Genomic DNA, 16,521 nt, shown 5'->3' on the forward strand with positions numbered 1-16,521 from the left:
TGCTTTTCGGTCTGGTTACTACCGTTTATGTCAGAACCGGTGCCATCATGGCGAACCGGTACCCATCCCTAGTCTTTACTCGGTGTGACGGAAATGTTTAAACTTTAGTCCCTGCAAGTCAACATCAGCGTATCTTCTACGGTTCTTTCAGACTAGAGTAGCTGTAGTAGAATTTATGAAATATTATGACAGTGTATCGTGGCCATTAAACCTTTAAAAAAACATGAATGAAGCAAAGAGAGGAAGGTAATCTTCCTGAAAAACGTATATAATTCTTGGTATTTTAATCCCAGATATATGGATTTGTAATCTAACGTTCAGAGTTATATATTTCTTTGAATGGCAGCGTACCTTGGAGAACTGATTACTGAAAGGTGTAAACTTTTGTCTTAATTTTTCTCTTTATGAGGACTTAAAAAGATATTCAGTGAGATTTATGTTGGCAAATCTTGCAAATTGTGTCCCCAATACACAAAGTTTTGTTTTCAAATGTGTTTAAAATGTAATTTCGATGTGTAACTGAGGCGTGAGTGACCATGAAGTTTGCTGTTTGCAACACACATATTTAATGAATCTGGGTCTGAGTGATCAGTAAATGATGGCGTGTTGCGTTGCCATCAGACGGTAGTGACCGACAGCAGTGGGCTGGGACAGAGCTGGCTGTCGCTCTCCACTCGAGTCCCGTGAGTCAACAGCTCCTCCACCGTTGTCCAATCATCGAGCAGCTTGCTGTTCCTCAGTCGGTTCTGCTTCATGTGGCTCAGCTCCAGCACCGTCTGAGATGACAGTGACCCCTGAATGACCCCAGTTTGCTCCTCCCCACCTCCTCTCCTCTCTCGGTGTTGGCGTGACAGCGCCAGGTGGCGTCTTCTTTCCGTCCGGCTCCAGTATCGCCCCGCCAACCGTCCATCGTCTCCTTCCTCCTCCCCTAGCCTGCCTCCTTCTCCTCGCACCTCCTCGTCTGTGGTGACCTCGCTGCGTTCCCTGGCCAGACGGTACGCTCGGGCCCTGAGCAGCTGATTCCTGACTGACCTCTGATTGGACAGTCTGGAGCGAGGTGAGGGTGGAGAGTGAGGGCTACGTTGTGGAGCTCCAAGAGTGCTGTAGAAAGGACTGCACGTGCCCTTTGGCCTGCCGGGGCGGTTCCCGAGGGTCTGAATGCCACGCCAGTCTGACATCCCACTGGAGCCGGATCCAGGGCTCTTGGAGAGCGAGTCCTCCTCCCGGCTGCGGTTCGAGCCCGGGCTGTTTCTCATCGTGTTCTGATGATTGGTCAGACTCGTTTTGTCTATGCTCAGATGACTAGCAGGGTGACAGTTGTTGGGGTAGCTGGCCCTGCTCCTGGGCCCCAGTGCATTGCTGGTTGTGTCTGGCTGGTTAGTCTGGGCTGTGTTTGGATCCGTCATGTTGGGATGGCTCGCCCGGCGCCGTCGCTGTCCTTCACTCAAATCTGTTATTGTTCGACTCCTACCTGGACCCTCTACAGTCCCGCCTCCTCTGTGCTGCTGCTGCTCCAACCATAGCGCCCTCCGCTGACAAGGCTCAGTACGACAACCTGTTCAAAGAAAGCTGTTATTAGGCCTTAGATATGTGTCTGCAAGAGTGTTTTTGGATAGACTGAAATATGCTTGACGGGCATCTCTGTCCTACAGAAACACTCACTTAAAAAAAACACAGACTCATTTGCAAAATTTCTCATACATTATGAAAAAAATAATGAAAAATAATTAACCACATCTTTCTGAAAACATGAGGTGAGACGCAAGTTTGTCAGGTCGTGGTGCATTAACCCTTTAAGACCTACCATAGAACCAAGTCCACCAGAGCTTATATTATATTTTTACATGCTGTGGAGCCATTTTTGGGAGCATTTCAAGTTGCTATACATCAATACAACCATTACAGCCTAAATTCTAATAATATGTCTGCATTAAGTGCATAGTAATTACATAAATTGCAAGAAAGTGCAATAAACTACCAAAAAATTAAAAATCGTTTTTGTTTTTTTAACATCTATTTCTAGTTAGAGAAATTTAAGAGGCTTATCCCTCAAAACTGTAAATACAAAAAAGTTGCACAAAATAGTTTCCCACAACAGGAAATTTATTTTGAGTGTCTTCATAGTTTTATTTTGGAAATACACCAATTTTTATATACTGCAGGAAAAACGAAAATAAATATTATAATGCAAATTTGTAAAAAAGCAGCATATGCATCAAAATAAACTATTTCCAGCAGTGCAATATGAGTCCTAAGCATCCCAGAAACGACACAGAAAGTCATAAAGTCAAACATAACTTTTAAAAACACCAGTATAGGCTCATGAGGCCTTGATGGTAAAAAACTACATTTCAGCGAAAATGACGTCACTTCCGGTTTCGGGCAGGTCATGGCGGACATGCGATAGTTCGCGCTGACGTCTATTCCAACCTAGGAAGTGTTACAAACAGCTGATCGGATCGGCAAAGCGTGTTTCTGGAATATTATGTTTTTGTTGCTGCAAGTGCTTTTTATGCCGTTTTTCAAAGCTATATGTGGAAGGAAACTGTGACCGAGGACAAGCTGATGGCATAAGATGTAAGTACAACTCCTCCGGTTTCATATGCAAAAAAATGATTGCGCTAGCTCACGTGGTTGCAGAGCTACAAGGATTTAAAAGTAGTTGCGCAAAACGGAGCGTTAAGGATCCGAGACACTGAGCTGGTGACTTAATGCTATTTTCTTAGAAAGTCAGCACAACAATACCACGATGCAGTGCACGGTTGCTTATATAAACAAGAAAATGTGGAAACTACACGTTGAATTGTTGGCTCTCAGTCAACACATTTAAGCATTTTTCTCCCTCACAATGAGAGTCTGAGACTTTATGAATAAAGGAGGGATTTAGCCACCATGACATTACAGATTGGTTTCTGTTAGCACTTTGTCCATCTACTAAAAGTGACTATGTTTGAATGAGATGGTAGCGTGGCCAAATTATCAACTTTAGATTAGATTAGATTAGATAAAACTTTATTAATCCCTCGGGTGGGTTCCTCTGGGAAATTTGCTGAGCAAGATTGATTCATAGACTATGGGTACATCACACCAGCAAACATACGTGCGTATTAGTGGGTAGACTTCTTGGATGGTCTGCAGCGATCGATTGCAGGAGATACAAACACAGTAGAGAAGCTGTTCTCATTAATTCTAGGATGTGAGGTCCAGCAAATAGCTAACAGCTGCTGTTACCTGTGTCAGCACACTGTCAAAGTGGCCATTCCCCTAACTTTAAGCCTTTGCTGTATCTAAATGGATGTATTTTAAACCTGATGTGTAGCTTTGTCTATAGATAAAACTCTACCCAGCTGTTAACCTACCTTTGTGACGCTGTAGAGTTGGGCATTTTAACATGAGCTGTTGGAGCCGCCTCGAGTGATCGTTCAAGGAACTGAAGCTTTGTCCCTGCCTTAATTTGCAGATGCAAATTTAGCTATTTGATTGGAGGGTGTAAACCTGAAAATTCTGTATTGATGTAGTTATGTTTTTCAGGAAAACAGGGATAAGAAGAAAAGACACCCGACTCTAAAGTCACTTTGACCTCTGGTTGGACTGTGATGAAGCCATAGCTCAAAACTTTGACAGATCAGATTAAAATGACTAAAAGTGGAGATTCTCACAATTATTTTACTGTGTTTTACTAACCGATAGAGGGTGAGGGTGGTGAACGGTGACGAGGTAAAGTGGGACTCCTCTCAGCTCTGTGGAAGTGAACTGTTGTGGTCGTGCTGTTACCCACAGAGCAATGGGATGCTTGTGGTACTCCAGGTTGGGTCATCGGAGTCGTCTCAGGAATCGACTCCAAATCCCAGCGTCCTCTCTGCTCACGAGGGGAGTGGCCTGAGCGAAGATGGTGAGCTTGCCGATGAGTGTGGCCTCCGTGAATCTTGTGTAGCCGTCTGTGCTCCCCAGTGCTGACACTGTGGAAGCCTGAGTCGCTGGGTTCGGAGGAGATTAGGGACTCGGAGGAAGAGGAGGATCCTTGAGAGGAAGGGGTGTGGCCAGGCAGTGATGACATGGCATCTGTCTCAGCTTCGGAGAGCGCTATCCGGTTGTGTGGGCTGTCGGGGCCACAGCCTAACCCGCTGTCAAGCTCACTGAGGGGAAGGTAGCCAAGAGGACGTTCAGACCTCCAGGGCTGACGATAGTCCGACTAAAGAGAAAATAAAAGAATTTAAACTGAGTTTTTTGTTCAAATCAAACTGCAAAATCTGCTGCAAATGCTCCAAAACTGCAAAATGTACTAATAAAAATGGAATAGTTAGAGAAAGAGTATAACAGAGACAGGGATAGGTCTGAGAAGAGGGCATAGCCTTGATACTGAAACCAGTTACCTGTCTGGGAAAATTTTTCGGGTCCACCTCTTCTGCACCGTAACAGCCAATCAGACAGCTCTCAGAGTTAGGCTGGTAGTGCAACATTTCTTGGCCCTGAAATAGAAACAAAGGTGAGAAAAGAAACTAGTGTGTCTTCATTGGAGAGGGTCATGAGTTAACTTTAGTGCTGAACGTCTCCCAGACGTGACCTTGAAGAGGAGTTCGGTCAGATGTTTTTAAGGGCCGATTTATGGAACAATCTGGAAAGATCGCAGCGAGCGTCATATTTTAGACGAACACACTCAAGTGAAATTTCAGAATAAAATGGTGTAAACAAAAACAAATTACCCGGTAGTCCAGTCTGTCCAGGTGGTCTAAGCTGTAGGACACACTGGGCAGGTAGTTGGTGCCTGGGTGCTGGTCATTTGATGATCTGGGGAGGTATCCATTGGGCGGGTAGGCATCAGGTGGCATCATCATGTGACCATTGGGAGAGTATAGGTCAGGTGACACCGTCATGTGACCATAATAAGGCCTGTGTAGTGAAAGAGATCAGGTCATGTTATATTTTATGATATATACCTGCTTAAATAAAAACAATACATATATAGTCTTCTAAACAGACAGGTACTTCAGGAGAACAACCTTCCATGGCCATGACAGACACTCGATGGAGCATCGTGCTGATCTTGCAAACTCAATTTGCCCCAAACCCTCAAGTAAAAAAGACACATTGTCCTTCAATCTGACATATCGTGCAAACAGAGGCACAGGATTCATTTTGGTGTTTCTCGTTGCAGTCGTTACACGTCAGCTCATCCCCAAACCTGTTCTAAAAGTCTTTATGATACGTGTTCTCATCCTTGATCCCGAACCCACATTCTCTGCTTCGTGCTGAAAGTTTACTCCAGTTGGTTCTCAGTCATCCAGGTCATGGTAAACTAAGGAGCTTGGAATGAAAAGCAACTGGATGTTTCATCTCTCATCTGAAAAGCTTCACCAGTTCTAAGACCAAATGGTGGAGAGTCCCAGATTTTAAGCCCTAGTGGGAGATCTCCCTTGAGAGGCTCGTTGACCCACTAACTGATCATAAGGTGTGAAAAAGGGTTTGGCTCATTATCAGCAGAGACCGGGTGAATCCATTATCAGGGTGAGTGGGTGTTAAGTCGCCTGGGAAGGGATCTCGAAATTGGATTATAGGTGGCAGACAGTTGGTGTCGTAAGCCACGCCCTTCTGTTCAAAGATGGCCGTCGTTCAGATGGTTTCTTTCAACTAAGCCATCCATGTCCACTGCTGGGAAGGCCTTCCACACCATGTAGTTCAGATAGATATCTACAACCAGATTAGTTTTATTTCATTGAGAATAACAAAAAGATATCTACCCATTTGTTTTCAATTTGATATCTATTTGTGAAAATGTGATACAAAATATCCAACTGTCTGCCACCTATAATAAAGTTTTGAGATCCGTTCCCAGGCGCCTTAACTTCCACTCACACCTTGTGTCTGTTGGTCTCAATAAGTTACATGATAGCGTGACGCAGGGACTCACAATGGTTTCACCTGAAACCTCTGCTGATAATGACTCGGATAAGAGGTGAAAACATCTTCAAGAAACGTAAAGAAGTTCATTTCCACTTTCCTTAGTTTAGCTTCAAACTTTCAACTCATCCTTCTGCCATCTTCTAGTCCTACGGCCAACATCTTATCCAGTTTGCAAACACCTTATTTCCAAAATCGGACCTAGGTTCCAAACTTTGCACCATTTAATTCTTTCCTTCTCTATAAAAGTCTCTCATACTGTGAAAAACACAAATATCTCTGTTGTCATGAACGTTTGGGTTGGGGCGCTGACTTGGTTATCAAGTCGGATCTTGGCTCCTTAAAAGTAAAGAAAACTGAAATGTTTTTTACTTAAATCACAAAAACGACAGAAGTACGTACCCTGCAGTGTAGCCGTCTCCCTGACCTTCCTCTCCCTCCATCAGCCCCATGGCTCTCAGGGCCTCCCAGTGTCTCTCGGTGGGGACGCTGCACTCAATTGCACAATGGGACCTTCGCCTCCTGTGACCATGCCCCCTTTTAGCTTCGACCTGCACAGCGACCGGCTGGCCATACTCGTCCACGTAGTGAAGCTCCTCTCGGTGTCGGTGGTGAGCAGGTTCACGAGTTTTAGCCTAAAGACCAAAAAAACCATGAAAGCTAAAACACTGCAAGCTTAAGAAAAAGTGGAAATGAACATCAGTAATTTGGTTCCTTCTATAAACCATTATTTATATCTTCAACCACCCGAGGTTTCTGCCGTGAAACATTGCAGTATTTCGTGCAGTATTGATAAAGCAGATAAAGACACGGAGGCAAAGTGGGAGTTTAGCCTCCAATACAAGGTCAGTCCGTGCTTTAGATCCAACCGTTTGGCATGCCTGACTACAATTGCGTTACATAAAGTGGCAAATGATTCACACTGTCTTTATATAGAAAACGAGCCATTTTGCATAAGCTGGATAACAAAAGAGAAAAGTTTGGAACAGCTGCAAAGTTTTTCCTTTAGTGCTGTGTTTACTGTGTTTACAGTCAGTGTGTTTTTAATGGAAACAGATGTTTATTGAATATAAAGCCTCTGACCAGCTGTGTCTCAGAAGGCTCCATGCAGATTTCATGTAAACTGGAACAGTTATTACAGCAGACAAATAAAGCCACTGGGTGATGAATCGGTGGTGTAAACACACTGGTACTGCTGTCCAGGCTCCTGTGCATGTTCACGCTGATCTCGCTCTACCTCCAGGATGACCCTGCTTTCATATCTGTGGGATGCAGGTCGGCTGATTGGTTGCTGTTTTAGCTTGCTGCAGGCCTGACGCCTGAACGCTGGCTTCCCTCCAGCTTCTGTGGGCTCTCCTCTTTCCACCTCCAGCCAGCAAGCGAACTCGTCACTCAGCCTGTGTGTAGGATGTTAACTGATATCTGCCCAACGATGCAACAGTCCAGGTTTGGTAGAGGTGGGTGGCATCTCCGTGTAATCCTCTATTTCTTCTATTTTGCTGAGTTAGGAGTTTATTCTTCTCTTTTATTTCATTATGTATGTTTAGGTTGTTCTCAGGGATCAACTGAGTCCATCCTCAGTCACACAGAAATTTTTATGCTAACCTCTGTAGAGCTGTCACGATATCACATTTTCCACATCTTCTCCAACAACCACTAACTCACTATGAATACACTGACAGCAGCTAGCATAAACCTTATAAACAGAGACTGTTAACGCAGGCTGCATTAACACAACTGTGTGTGTCTTTGGATGCACGCGGTCTGTAGGTGAATTTAAATGCCCTGAAACGAAACTACAAACGCCTCTCCCTCTACTGCACGCTCATCTTTTCTCTTTTCTTTCCCTTCAAGTTAAAAAGCAGATAACTTCCTCTCCCTGACCCTGGTTCTACTAAAGATCTCCTGTTAAAAGAACGTTCTTCCTCCCCACCATCTCCAGCTGCTGGCTCACAGGAGATCCAATCATTATAGATCAGTCCTATTTTATTTTGTAATCTTTGGTTCCTGAGTATTCTTGCATTATTCCTAGTAGTATTCCTTTGACAGTTTTCCCTGAATTTTTCAGCCCTGCCATCACCTGTTTAATTAGCCACACCTGTACCCAGTCAGCCAATCAGCTGTGTACGTTCTCCCCCTGCTGCTCTTTGTTCCTTTGCCCGATCCGCTCATCTTTTTAAAGGTTTGGTTTTCCAGTAGTTCCCAGTGCTTTAAGCATTCCTCATGTTCCCGACGATCTACTTGTGCACGGCCTTTTTGGATTCTCTCTTTTGCCTGCCCCTTGCTGGGATTGTTTGCTCTGCTAGCTGACCCGTGCACGACCTCTGCCTGGTCAAAGAATTTTAGTCTCTTTGCCTCCGGGGTCTTGCATTTGGCTCCTCTGCTCAGCGAGCCCTGCACTAACAGTGTCGGGTACCTCAGTCTATGAAGCCCCTTGAGATGACTTTTCTCTACATGGATACAAATTAATTCACACAGTAAAAACACAAAGATTTGCCTCTATTTTAATGAAACTGTGAAAATCAACAAGTAATGCTGTAAACTATTAAACGCTTCCCTAAATAAGGACGTGTTAGACGTGAAAGGCTGAATGATGGAGAGTTCAATAGAACTGAAAGCAGCAGAACGGAGGTCTGAGTTTATAAAGAACGAAGACGAGCTCACTGAAAAATCAAGAAAGATTTGAGTTGAGTGACTCACATACAAATAAGGCCGGCTGTACCAGAGACGCACGATAAACACGGAGACGCCAGACTGGGAAGATTTGAGATAATAATGAAAAAGCTTCAACTCGGTAAATATTCTCTGCTGCTCGTTTCTGAAGGAGAAACATTGGCTGAGATTTTATTTAGCTAGACCTCGAAAATAACACAAGTGTGGAGATCAGGCTGATCACAATATCTCATGTTTACAAATTAATTAATGAAGATGTGATTTTGAAAAATAACAGCAACAATGTTATCAGTCAAATCAAGGTTTAACCCTTTAAGACCTACCACAGAACCAAGTCCGCCAGAGCTTATATTATATTTTTACATGCTGTGGAGCCATTTTTGGGAGCATTTCAAGTTGCTATACATCAATACAACCATTACAGCCCAAATTTTAATAATATGTCTGCATTAAGTCCATAGTAACTACACAAATTGCAAGAAAGTGCAATAAACTACAAAAAAATTGAAAATCGTTTTTGTTTTTTAACATATATTTCTAGTTAGAGAAATTTAAGAGGCTTATCCCTCAAAACTGTAAATACAAAAAAGTTGCACAAAATAGTTTCCCACCACAGGAAATTTATTTTGAGTGTCTTCATAGTTTTATTTTTGAAATACACCAATTTTTATATACTGCAGGAAAAACGAAAATAAATATTATGATGCAAATTTGCAAAAAAGCAGCATATGCATCAAAATAAACTTTCCAGCAGTGCAATATGAGTCCTAAGCATCCCAGAAACCACACAGAAAGTCATAAAGTCAAACAGAACTTTTAAAAACACCAGTATAGGCTGATGGGGCCCTGAAGGTAAAAAACTACATTTCCGAGAAAATGATGTCACTTCCAGTTTCGGGCAGGTCATGGCGGACATGCGATAGTTTGCACTGATGATCTATTCCAACATAGGAAGTGTTACGAACAGCTGATCAGATCAGTAAAGCATGCTTCTGGAATATTGTGTTTTTGTTGCTGCAAGTGCTTTTTATGCAATTTTTGCAAAGCTATACATGGAAGGAAACTGTGACCGAGGACAAGCTGATGGCATAAGATGTAAGTACAACTCCTCCGGTTTCATATGCAAAAAAAATTATTGTGCTAGCTTACGTGGTTGCAGTTCTACCGGGATTTAAAAATGGTTATGCAAAACAGAGCGTGCCCGCTCCGACCGGCTTTAAAGGGTTAACTTTAATTTAGGATAAAATGAGACCTGATCATACAGATTTTAAATATGAGAAGTTTCTTTATTCATTCCCAATTATTTAATTTAGAATTTCCTTACTTTACCCATTTTATTTATTAAAATACAACAAATAAGATCAAGCAAGCTTACTCCGTCCAGAGTGGATCGTTCTGTCCAGTCAGAGCATGAAAGGAGCACTCACACTCCGAAGGACAGTCAGTCATTAGGTCGCTAAAGCCAAGTGATAACAAAACTCCCGTGTAACGGTGCAGCCTTGTGTTGGAACGTCACGTGTGAAAGTTAAGATGCAGCGAAGTTACAGAGAGGCAGCATCTAGGTCAGGATTCAGCCTCCCGTAACCTCTGCACCAGCACTGGAGTCTTTACTCTCTCAGTACAAGCCTGAGGTCTCACACACACACACACACACACACACACACACGCGCACACACACACACACACACACACACACACACACACACACACACACACTGGCACAGATATTAACACAGAATCAGAACCACATGCACACATAAACAACAGTTCATACATGTGGAAACCTGCTTCCCAGAACACCCCTGCCCCTCCCACACACACACACACACACACACACACCCACACACACACACACTCTCACACACACACACACACACACACACACACACACCCACACACACACACTCTCACACACACACACTCTCACACACACACACACACACACAGCAGTCAGAGAGTGATGTGCTGTACCCTGGAGAAGTGTGTCGCGCTCCGCTGCACTTTGACAGTAACACAGGCTGATCTCTCTCCCTCCCTTCATCTATCCGTCGCTCTCTGCTGTTTGTGATGCTTTGACTCAGTTTTCAGTCTCAAAGTGCAAAACTCTGCAGAATGCAGACATTCGTCATTCTCAGCACAAAATCACAGTTAGCATGCAACAAGAGAAAACAAGTGTCACACGAGGAAAGCTCGGTGAATCTGGGTCCACCACAGTTTGATCATCAGAGTCACTGCAATTCAAAATGTCAAACTAGGCTGTAAAGATAAAAGTCTGATACTCAGCCTGCTGTCTTTTAAAGCAGATGATACAAGAGAGTCAAATTTATTTATACAGCATCTTTCAACGTTCAGAGACAAAAAGATAAAAACATTAGGACAAAACAAAAATGCAATAAATACAATAAAGTTTATATTTTATGTAAAAGCTACAGAAAGCTGCTGTAGACATGCTGTTCCACAGTCCTTACAATAAATAAATAAATATCAATGTGAAAACCGGAAAAAGGTAGAGGACAAAATAAGAAGTGACAAACCTAAAAGACACTGAACTATACAGAGCAGCACCCCAACCGGTCGCAGCAGATGGCCCCGCCCCTCCCTGAGCCTGGTTCTGCTGGAGGTTTCTTCCTGTTAAAAGGGAGTTTTTCCTTCCCACTGTCGCCAAAGTGCTGCTCATAGGGGGTCATATGATTGTTGGGTTTTTCTCTGTATCTATGAAGCGCCTTGAGGCGACTTTTGTTGTGATTTGGCGCTATATAAATAAAATTGAATTGAATTGAAAAAAGGTTTTAATCCTGATTTCAAAGAACTAATAGACTCTTTGTTTTATTCCACAAACGTATGTTGCTCTCATTCTGTAATCTGTAGTGGAATACATGTTAAAAGTAACCTTCCCAACACTGAGCATAACTATGCTCCATAATCTGAGTTAAAGAAAGCGTATAAATATTAAAAGGAAGCAGTCCGACAACAGAACCCTGAGGAACCCACACGTGACCTTTATTTGGTCACAATTATGTTTGCAAAACGACAAAAAAATCTGAATTTGTCAAATAAAATTCAAACCAATTAAGCGCTGAGAGTCCCAGTCGTTTCTCCAGCCTATCAGGCAGCATATTAAATGCAGCACTGAGATGGAGCACTACTAAGACTGTAACTACTAACTGTAACTGTAACTATTATGCTGAATAAAACGGTGATAAGAGCGGTGTCAGCGCTATGATCTGAATCCAGACACTGAGGAGATTGTTCTGAGTGAATTTGCTGGTAAACAACCGTCTCAATAACCTTTGCCAAAAACATTAATTTAGACATCAGCTGGTAATTACTCATTACTGACACGTCCAAGTTTTTTAAAAGAGGTTTTATTACTGCATTTTTTAGGGTCTTAGTAAAATGCTGTGATTGCAGAGATGTATTATCTATCTGTGGTATCAGTGGGCAAAATATCAAAGGAGAAAGTTGCAGATTTCATCTATTTAGCAATTTCTGTCAAAGATATGAGGTTTAAAGGTTTATTCTTAAGTTATTATGTTATTACTGTCTCTTGAAATTGAAACACCAACTGGTTGACTTGTCTTTTGTATTTTCTCAGTAAAAATGCTGCAAAATCATTGCAGGGTTTATTAGACGATAACTCAGAAGGAAGTTTTTGTTAGTCTATCAATAAACTAAATAAAACACGAGTGTTATTGATATTGTTATTGATGATCTTTGAGAAAAAGGACTGTCATGCCCATTTTTTACTTTTGATTATAAATCTGAAGATGTCTTTATTAATATTGTAATGAGCCTGCACTTTAGTTTTCCTCCACCTGCATCCAGCCTGTCTGCACCTGTTCTCAGTTCTAATTAAATCATTGATCTTTTCCCTCCTCGGATAATTTTGGTCTTAATTGGAGCAATAGTATCCATAACAGTGAGCAGGTAAAAACCATTTACAAGATCATCAACAGAATCCAAAAGCAAAGATGATGGAGGTATTAGGGGTGCAACGATGCACAAAATTCACGGTTCGATATTTTTTCGATACAAAAAAATGTTCATGCCTTTTTAATTTGTCATTTATTAAAATTATAAATATATATTTTAACTCAAAAGTACAGTTTTTAAATTGACGTTAACGCGACAACACGGCAAATCTCCGTTAACGAGCTAACGCGGATCGCCCCGTGAGTGGGGCTCGACGGCCAACACGTTAATGAGCTAACTGCGCTAACACACTAGTTCCCACCAATGTAATTGAGCATTGGGTGGCACATCCAACATACTGTTTTACTTTAGTCCATGACGCGCTTACCTACAGGGTCATACTTCACATGAAAACCATGCACAGACAGCACTGTCAGAAGGAAAGTTGATAAAATAAATTAAAAATTTTGTATTGTTTGATACATATGCGTACCGAACCGAAAGCACTGTATCGAACGGTTCAATATCAATACGAGTATTGTTGCACCCCTAGTAGGTATATAAGCCTGAATAACCTGTGGACAGATATTGTCACTGACACGTTGATAACTTCATCTTTACCAGTGATTTTAAACTCGACACAATAATGATCTGAACAGGCTACATCACTGACCACAGTGTCAAATACAGTTAAACCTGTAAAGATCCAATACTCTTCTCTGAGGGCCTTCAACTTTCAGATTAGAGCAAAGCTCAAGCCCAGATTACCCAGATCTTCAGGATCAAGCCAAGTCTGCATTAATGGTGCAGTTTGAGGCTCCGCCCCTTTCATTGATGAACGATTATCATCTTCAGGATGGGATGCTGAATCGTCCATTGATGCTACAAATCTGTTCTGTAACTTCACGGCCTGTTCACCGATAGGTTTATTCTCTGTTTGCTTAAATACTCAAATGAGCATGAAGCACCAAAGGTCAAAGGTCACTCAGTCTGCTCTTCAAGTCGATTCATTCGTCTACATGGTGACATGCACTGTGCTCACAGTGGCCGAGACTTTCTATTGAGCAAATATCTGTGACATAAGTCCAGTATTATTAACAGCTTATTGAACATGAACCATAAAGTGCAACACACATGTTCCCTGATTTTTCCCGTTTCTTTAAGACCAAGCATCCCAGCTGTTTCCCAGGAATCTCCCAGAATCTCTGACTTTTTAAAATAAATAATTGGTAAACACATATTAGTAAGTTTTACGTGTTTGTTGTGTTGCCAGAAACACGGTCCACACACTAAATACAGTTTATACCCATCTGTCAGTGCAACCTGGCAACACACAACGGTTCATTTGTGCTGCTGGTCTCAGGAACACCGCTGTTATTAAACAAAGGTGAGCTGAGCGTGTTTGTGCCTTTGGTATAGTTAGAAAGATATTAATCAAGCCAAACTTCTGGCATTAAAAACTTGTAACTGAAATATGGTAAAAAGACAATATGAGTTTATAAACATTGATGAAAATATCCACGCTGGACAGCTGTGGCTGTGACTCGTCTGTGGTTGGAAAAAGGCGAGTGTGCAGAGCCGGTCAGCAAAATACAACAAAAAACAAAGATGCTGCAAAATCAAACGATTTGGAAAATCATTTCACACATCACTGATGTCCTGTCCCATATCATTTTCATGTTACAAGTATTATTATACATGAAGTCACATGTCAAGTGCCTTAAAGACACGCTATGAGAATTAGCCTGGGAAAAACACTTTCCACAGCTTTAGTGCAAAGACGATACAAAACTGCTGCCAGATACTCATATCTGCTATTTAGTCACACTGATTAAATATCAGAGTTTTAAACTGCACCAACAACACAAACAGCTGGCAAGAGACTCCAGCTGAGCCGAGGTCTGTCAGACAGCTTAGAGCCGATTTCCCTTCTAAGTCCAGGAAGAGTCAACAAAAACAAAAACTTCCAACAGAACCAAAACTGTGCTTTGTAGCAGGAGACCAACATGTTCATTTGGGCATTTCAACAGAGGAGTCGGTGGGACTGACTCACGTTTTGGATAAACAGGTGAGTTTCATAGTGATGACATCATGTTTTTAATCATCTACACTTCTGTGGTAGCTCTGCTTTCTTAGTCAGTAAAAATAGGACCAAACGTCTGACTGACAGCAGACTGATTTCTCAGGTTGTTAACGAAGCATCGAACCACTGATGCTCACACCTAACAGTCTGAGTTTCTGTGACATCACAAAACTGGAACTCTTCAGATCTGTAAGAGCCTGATGTTGTTGGCTAATGTGCTGCATATCAACGTGCATCATTTAATGTAGTGATAGATTTGATAGATTTCAAGATGGCGCCAGTGTGTGTGGCTCGCCGTCTGGCTCTTCCTCTGTTGTGTTTGCTTATGTTGTTTTTTATTGCTAGAGTCACTTCTGAGGCCACTATTATAGATCTTGGTTCGCTGGCACAGTATGTTAAACCCGTCATCACTAATCTGGGAGTTAAAATAGAGGCAAATCTTAAACTTGAAAGCCAGGTCAGAGCTGTTGTAAGATCGAGCTTTTTTCATTTGAGGGAATTAGCCAAAATAAAGCCCATCTTATCGAAACAGCATTTTGAGACAGTAATCCATGCCTTTGTTACTTCTAGGCTGGATTATTGTAACGCACTTTATTTTGGGGTTAGTGATGCGTCCAATAGGCGCCTGCAGGTTGTGCAAAATGCTGCAGCAAAGTCTGAGCACATTACCCCAATTTTAATTTCACTCCACTGGCTACCTGTACATTTTAGGATTGTTTTTAAAATTCTCTTATTTGCTTTTAAATCTCTTAATGGCCTGCCCCCCCCCCCCCCCCCACCTCTCGGAGCTACTACAACCATATACACCTGCCCGTTCCCTTAGGTCCGCCAATCAGCAGCTCCTTAACCCTTTAAGACCTACCATAGAACCAAGTCCGCCAGAGCTTATATTATATGTTTACATGCTGTGGAGCCATTTTTGGGAGCATTTCAAGTTGCTACAGATCAATACAACCATTACAGCCTAGATTTTAATAATATGTCTGCATTAAGTGCATAGTAATTACATAAATTGCAAAAAAGTGCAATAAACTACAAAAAAAATTGAAAATCGTTTTTGTTTTTTTAACATATATTTCTAGTTAGAGAAATTTAAGAGGCTTATCCCTCAAAACTGTAAATAATAATAAAATAAAAATAAAATAATAAAAGTTGCACAAACTAGTTTCCCACCACAGGAAATTTATTTTGAGTGTCTTCATAGTTTTATTTTTGAAATACACCAATTTTTATATACTGCAGGAAAAACTAAAATAAATATTATAGTGCAAATCTGCAAAAAAGCAGCATATGCATCAAAATAAACTATTTCCAGCAGTGCAATATGAGTCCTAAGCATCCCAGAAACCACACAGAAAGTCATAAAGTCAAACAGAACTTTTAAAAACACCAGTATAGGCTCATAAGGCCCTGATGGTAAAAAACTATATTTCCACAATGACATGACATCACTTCCGGTTTCGGGCAGGTCATGGTGGACATGCGATTGTTCGTGCTGATGGACGTAGGAAGTGTTACAAACAGCTGATCGGATCGGCAAAGCGTGTTTCTGGAATATTATGTTTTTGTTGCTGCAAGTGCTTTTTATGCAGTTTTTGCAAAACTATATGTGGAAGGAAACTGTGACCGAGGACAAGCTGATGGCATAAGATGTAAGTAAGTAAGTGTAAAAATTATTGCGCTAGCTCACGTGGTTGCAGTGTTACAGGGATTTAAAAATAGTTGTGCAAAGCAGAGCGTGCCACTCTGACCGGCTTTAATGTTTTACTTGTTGGCACACCATCTATTCTAACCAAATCCCACAGTTTTTCCATTAACATTGAAAATTCTCCCACCCTTCCCTCCCCTCAGGTTAAGAGTTTGGGTGTCATACTTGATAATACTCTCTCATTCCAGTCTCACATTAATTACATAACCCGGTCTGCTTACTTCCACTTACGTAATATTAACCGATT

At 41.8% G+C, this 16,521-nt stretch overlaps 1 protein-coding gene across 1 annotated transcript in view; it reads right to left on the minus strand.

Annotated features, from left to right (window-relative positions):
- The window catches only part of LOC102793716 (uncharacterized), a 31,615-nt gene continuing 15,094 nt past the window's right edge, over window positions 1–16,521 (minus strand). Inside the window, exons 2-6 of the mRNA XM_087833817.1 lie at window positions 6,301–6,533; window positions 4,704–4,890; window positions 4,374–4,469; window positions 3,685–4,192; window positions 1–1,555 (exon numbers count right to left, since the gene is read on the minus strand). Coding sequence (XP_087689943.1) covers window positions 618–1,555; window positions 3,685–4,192; window positions 4,374–4,469; window positions 4,704–4,890; window positions 6,301–6,533 — 1,962 coding nt within the window. The 3' untranslated portion in view covers window positions 1–617. The remainder of the gene's footprint in view (window positions 1,556–3,684; window positions 4,193–4,373; window positions 4,470–4,703; window positions 4,891–6,300; window positions 6,534–16,521) is intronic.

The sequence above is a fragment of the Neolamprologus brichardi genome, chromosome 20 (assembly GCF_056152115.1).
Source record: "Neolamprologus brichardi isolate AB-2024 chromosome 20, ASM5615211v1, whole genome shotgun sequence".
NCBI lineage: Eukaryota > Metazoa > Chordata > Actinopteri > Cichliformes > Cichlidae > Neolamprologus > Neolamprologus brichardi.